This window comes from Poromitra crassiceps (genome assembly GCF_964638095.1).
Source record: "Poromitra crassiceps genome assembly, contig: HAP1_SCAFFOLD_360, whole genome shotgun sequence".
NCBI lineage: Eukaryota > Metazoa > Chordata > Actinopteri > Beryciformes > Melamphaidae > Poromitra > Poromitra crassiceps.
The window spans coordinates 108,182-113,945 of record NW_028152044.1 but is presented as its reverse complement, the minus strand read 5'-3'; the positions used below and the strand labels follow the sequence as shown (position 1 = coordinate 113,945).

Here is a 5,764-nt window from a genome sequence, read left to right as displayed (position 1 = left end):
TGAACCAGCTAATCACGGACTATGAGACCGTCGTGGTGCAACTTAAGCTGCAAAAGTTGCTGCTCGACTGGAAAAGACAACAAGTGATATCAGCGCTGCCCGCCGCCAGGTCACAGACAGTCTGGGCATGCCGCAACGCCTTTGGGAATTGCAGTGGACATCATCATGGCAGCAACTAGCAACCAGCCGAGCCTACCCCCCAACGGTCCTTCTAAGGAACAACCCCCCAAAAAGGCCCTTTTAAGGGCCACCCAAATCATCTCAAAGAGCTTCTTCCTTGCACTCTGTCTGTGTGTGTGTGTGTGTGTGTGTGTGTGTGCGGCGGCAACCCGCAGTGTTTCTGCTGCTATCAGCGGCATAAGGCAAGCGGACGCGAAGGACTCAACTGCCGGCGCCGCTTCAAAACTACAGAAGGCACGCTACGCTGCACTCCGCTGTGTGTGTGTGTGTGTGTGTGTGTGTGTGTGTGTGTGTGTGTGTGTGTGTGTGTGTGTGTGTGTGTGTGTGTGTGTGTGTGTGTGTGTGTGTGTGTGTGTGTGTGTGTGTGTGTGTGTCAACTGGACAAGCTTCCAATAGGTAGAGTTCAGAGCAGGGTGTCTGTGAAAGGTTGTTGATCGCCTTTCCAGTGCAGGCAGGTGTTCTTCGAGTATACAGATGGGAGGACTGGCTGAAGCGTTTGCCACACTTGGGACAGGGACAGGGCTTCTCCCCTGTGTGGACACGAATATGCTTCTTACAGTCTGTCAGGTTCATGAAGGTCTTACAGCAGATCTTGCAGGCATATTTCTCCTCTCCCTCCACTAACAGCACGTGGTCCTCGGCTGCAGCCTTCTTACACTTGGGTAGAACATCCTCCGAAGCTCTAGTAAGGGGCGGCCGATCGAGCGCATCCCCCGCTGGTCCAGAGGAAGAGGATGCGTCTGGATCTGCGCAGACTTCTGATCCAGGCAGCGCTTTTGGAGCGATGCGTCGGAAACCTGAGGCCCCCAAGCCGCCGCTGCCGCACCCTCTGCTGGATGGCTGGACCAGGGAGGCTTGCAGACTGAGGCCTGCAGGATGCCACTCAGGAATCCTGCCAGAGAGCTTTGGGTGGGCTGGAGGACGAGTGTGTCGCTGAAACCATGGCCCTGAGTGAGGAGCGGCTGAAAGGGGACGGGAGCGACCAGAAAAACGAGGGAGGAGGAACAAACAGAGGACGGAGCGGGCGAGGCGTTTGCTTCTTCAGAGGTTTGAGATGGCTCGCCTGCATCTCCAGCAGCTTCACTGGCGGCGGGGGCAGCAGTGAGACTAGCTAGGCTGTCCACCTCTAGTTCCCCCATGACACTGTCACCAGCTGGGTTGAGGAAGCAGGAAAAGGCAACCTCCGACAGGCTGTCTCAATTATGATTGACTCCAGCCTCAGTCCACTCCGTCTGAATCTCCACTCTGCTCAAGCCCATGGTCATCCATGGTATTTCCATGATATTCAAATTTTTTGGGAAATGATCTGTATGTGTGTGTGTGATATATACAAAATGAAACAAATAAAGGCTAGAAATATTTCACTTTGTATGTAATGAATCTATAATCTATCAAAGTTTCACTTTTTGAAAGGAATTATGGAAAAAAATAACTTTTCCATGATATTCAAATTTTTTGGAAAGGATCTGTATATCTTGTCTCATCTAAATTGTCTAAAGTTAAAATGTGAAGAACTATTCAAATATAGAAATACAGTATTAGAGGTGTTATTTTTCACCTCGTAAGGCAGCAGGTTTATTGTACGTTTCATTTCAACGTAATTATAACATGAGATAGTGGAGGTATTGACAGATTCTTTATAGCCTGAGTTGGAAGTAATATAAGCAAAGGTCACAAATGGAGTAGTTTGACCAAACGATGTGAATGGAGCCAGCAGTGTTGCTTTGAGTTTCTTATACGTTGTTGCATCACTGCACGTCCATCTTATCACAGTCAGTTTGACCCACATGCATATTGCCCACATTGAATTTCCTGGTGTCATGCTGTACCACCTGATCTGTGTGTGTGTTTGTCTCTGTGTGTGTGTGTGTGTGTGTGTGTGTGTATAGAGTAGACAGAAACTTTTTTGTTGTCAAAATGTAACTCAAGTGGGGAATAGCCTCTATATTTTCTGAATTGCTAATGTGCAGAGTCAGTCAACAAGTAGGCCTATAGTAGCCTAATAATAATTTTAATACTCAACTCAACTAATATACATTTTCACACCTTATGCCATACCTTATGTCATATTTTGACAGGTGACGTATATATATGGGTGATTCTTCAACTTCGGGCACTTTTGATGTTAGAATTAAAAAAATATAAATATGGTGTAAACTCAGTTTTTTCTATTCCTAGATGTTAATTAAGGGGTCTGGAACAATGATCTTAGCATAGCTTTGATTGTCCTTCAAGATAATTTTGACATTATCATGCTTTTTTCAAAGTTGTCACAGCAAAATGTCATTACCATCACAGAATCAAAAGTTAGATTTTAATGCAAAAATAATATGACAAGTAAAGTTTTCACTATCATTCCAGCAAATACAACAAGCATTCTTTGAGAAGCATATGTTACACATGTGTAAGTGCATTTAAAATACATTTTAATGGCATGTCCTCTGTAACTTTTCAACATATTGCCTTGGCTCAACAATGTAATGTTATTTATAGTCACAATATTTGAATAGCAATTTTTGTTTTTAGAAAATACAAATGTTTACTTTAAAACACTTCACCACAATGCTTGAGATAAGACCCAAGGTAACAAAAAATATTTTTTTTCTATCAAAACATGTAGCATGATGGTAATGACTGTGTGTGCTGGTAATGACGACATGTTTTGTCACATTGACAAACAATGAACAGTGGTGTTTTTCAATCGAAATGTATCTAAATCTAAAAACAATGTAGGAGAGACATTGATAGATGCCTTAGGGTACATAATCAGTCATGATGCATTCATGGTGATTCAGTTCCAAATTAAAGCCCAATGTCGATTAAATTAATGTTTATTATGTACTTACTACACTTCTGTAATAAACCACACAGAAAATGATACTGTATTTAACAATTTATTTCACAAATGGCAAAATAGTGCAAAATAGTGCTGTAGTGAATTAACAAAATATAACAATTCACACAAAATTGCATTTGGACCAAAATATTTGGAGAGCTAGCATGTGGGAGATTCGCTCCACGCAGTGAACTAAATTAGAGAATAAATGTAAACGGGGGAACTGTTTTATGACAGACACTGTAAACATGCTGTAAATTGGATTGTCGTTGGTTAATTTCTTTAAAAGCAGTAGAGAGATGTGTGTTGGATGTTAAGGGAGTGGTGGTGTTATCTGGGTAGATGTGTGTTGGATGTTAAGGGAGTGGTGGTGTTATCTGGGTAGATGTGTGTTGGATGTTAAGGGAGTGGTGGTGTTATCTGGGTAGATGTGTGTTGGATGTTAAGGGAGTGGTGGTGTTATCTGGGTAGATGTGTGTTGGATGTTAAGGGAGTGGTGGTGTTATCTGGGTAGATGTGTGTTGGTGTTATCTGGGTAGTAGAGAGATGTGTGTTGGATGTTAAGGGAGTGGTGGTGTTATCTGGGTAGATGTGTGTTGGATGTTAAGGGAGTGGTGGTGTTATCTGGGTAGATGTGTGTTGGATGTTAAGGGAGTAGTGGTGTTATCTGGGTAGATGTGTGTTGGATGTTAAGGGAGTGGTGGTTTTATCTGGGTAGATGTGTGTTGGATGTTAAGGGAGTAGTGGTGTTATCTGGGTAGATGTGTGTTGGATGTTAAGGGAGTGGTGGTGTTATCTGGGTAGATGTGTGTTGGATGTTAAGGGAGTGGTGGTGTTATCTGGGTAGATGTGTGTTGGATGTTAAGGGAGTAGTGGTGTTATCTGGGTAGATGTGTGTTGGATGTTAAGGGAGTAGTGGTGTTATCTGGGTAGATGTGTGTTGGATGTTAAGGGAGTAGTGGTGTTATCTGGGTAGATGCATGTTGGATGTTAAGGGAGTGGTGGTTTTATCTGGGTAGATGCATGTTGGATGTTAAGGGAGTGGTGGTTTTATCTGGGTAGATGTGTGTTGGATGTTAAGGGAGTAGTGGTGTTATCTGAGTAGATGTGTGTTGGATGTTAAGGGAGTGGTGGTGTTATCTGGGTAGATGTGTGTTGGATGTTAAGGGAGTAGTGGTGTTATCTGTGTAGATGTGTGTTGGATGTTAAGGGAGTAGTGGTGTTATCTGGGTAGATGTGTGTTGGATGTTAAGGGAGTGGTGGTGTTATCTGGGTAGATGTGTGTTGGATGTTAAGGGAGTAGTGGTGTTATCTGTGTAGATGTGTGTTGGATGTTAAGGGAGTAGTGGTGTTATCTGGGTAGATGTGTGTTGGATGTTAAGGGAGTGGTGGTGTTATCTGGGTAGATGTGTGTTGGATGTTAAGGAAGTAGTGGTGTTATCTGGGTAGATGTGTGTTGGATGTTAAGGGAGTGGTGGTGTTATCTGGGTAGATGTGTGTTGGATGTTAAGGGAGTGGTGGTGTTATCTGGGTAGATGTGTGTTGGATGTTAAGGGAGTGGTGGTGTTAACTGGGTAGATGTGTGTTGGATGTTAAGGGAGTGGTGGTGTTATCTGGGTAGATGTGTGTTGGATGTTAAGGGAGTGGTGGTGTTATCTGGGTAGATGTGTGTTGGATGTTAAGGGAGTGGTGGTGTTATCTGGGTAGATGTGTGTTGGATGTTAAGGGAGTGGTGGTGTTATCTGGGTAGATGTGTGTTGGATGTTAAGGGAGTGGTGGTGTTATCTGGGTAGATGTGTGTTGGATGTTAAGGAAGTAGTGGTGTTATCTGGGTAGATGTGTGTTGGATGTTAAGGGAGTAGTGGTGTTATCTGGGTAGATGTGTGTTGGATGTTAAGGGAGTGGTGGTGTTATCTGGGTAGATGTGTGTTGGATGTTAAGGGAGTGGTGGTGTTATCTGGGTAGTAGAGAGATGTGTGTTGGTATCTCTGTATTTTTTTTACCGTTGAGCTGTGGCCATGTTGACAACTATAGACAAAGATAATGTAAATTAGTGTTGGCCACTTTTTAATCTAATTTAAATGTATCAGTTATGCTTATAGTGAATTAAGCAATATTATTATGAGTTATTATAATTATATTGTTTATATATCGTATAAAGTATTTTGTAATCATGTATCAATTATGTTCATAGTAAAATATATATAATATATAATATAAATTATGCATAATAGTTATGAGATGAAATATAAGTTGTCATTACCATCACTAACTGTCATTACCATCACTGCCAGTTTGTGTGATGGTAATGACAGTGACGGTAATGACATCTTTCACATTTCTGGAGAAAAAGATGGCTAACTCATGGCCTTGCTAAGCTAACTGGTCTGCTAGCATGCAATGTACATTGAATATACATAAATAACGTGATTGTATTTATTTCTGACCAACAGTGCTCAAATAGTAACTTGTTTGGTAATGACACCTAATAAACATACTCTCAGATCAGGGCGTATAAACCCTTAAATTACTTACATTTGTGGACATCAAAAACGTCCTGCTCTCCAGCATGTCTGGTCATGTGATCTGGTACTTCTAATTTCTATGGCAACCACATTGTGGTCGTTTGAATAAAACTGTATTGTTCTCTTAAATGCTTGGTGTGATGGTAATGACGCATGGATGTGGGACAGTGTTTTTTAACAGTTAAACAGTTGAAAAAATACTCAAATTGCACATAAATGAACA

General features: G+C 42.0%; 1 protein-coding gene across 1 annotated transcript; it reads right to left on the bottom strand.

Annotated features, from left to right (window-relative positions):
- Positions 1-553: 553 nt before the first annotated feature.
- On the bottom strand, positions 554-5,036 carry LOC310771110 (uncharacterized protein; the record flags this gene model as incomplete). The annotated part of the gene is made up of 4 exons (XM_083663780.1): positions 554-566; positions 653-1,049; positions 1,244-1,371; positions 5,020-5,036. 4 exons carry the CDS (start codon positions 5,034-5,036, stop codon positions 554-556), a joined length of 555 nt encoding a protein of 184 aa, XP_083519906.1.
- Positions 5,037-5,764: the final 728 nt, after the last annotated feature.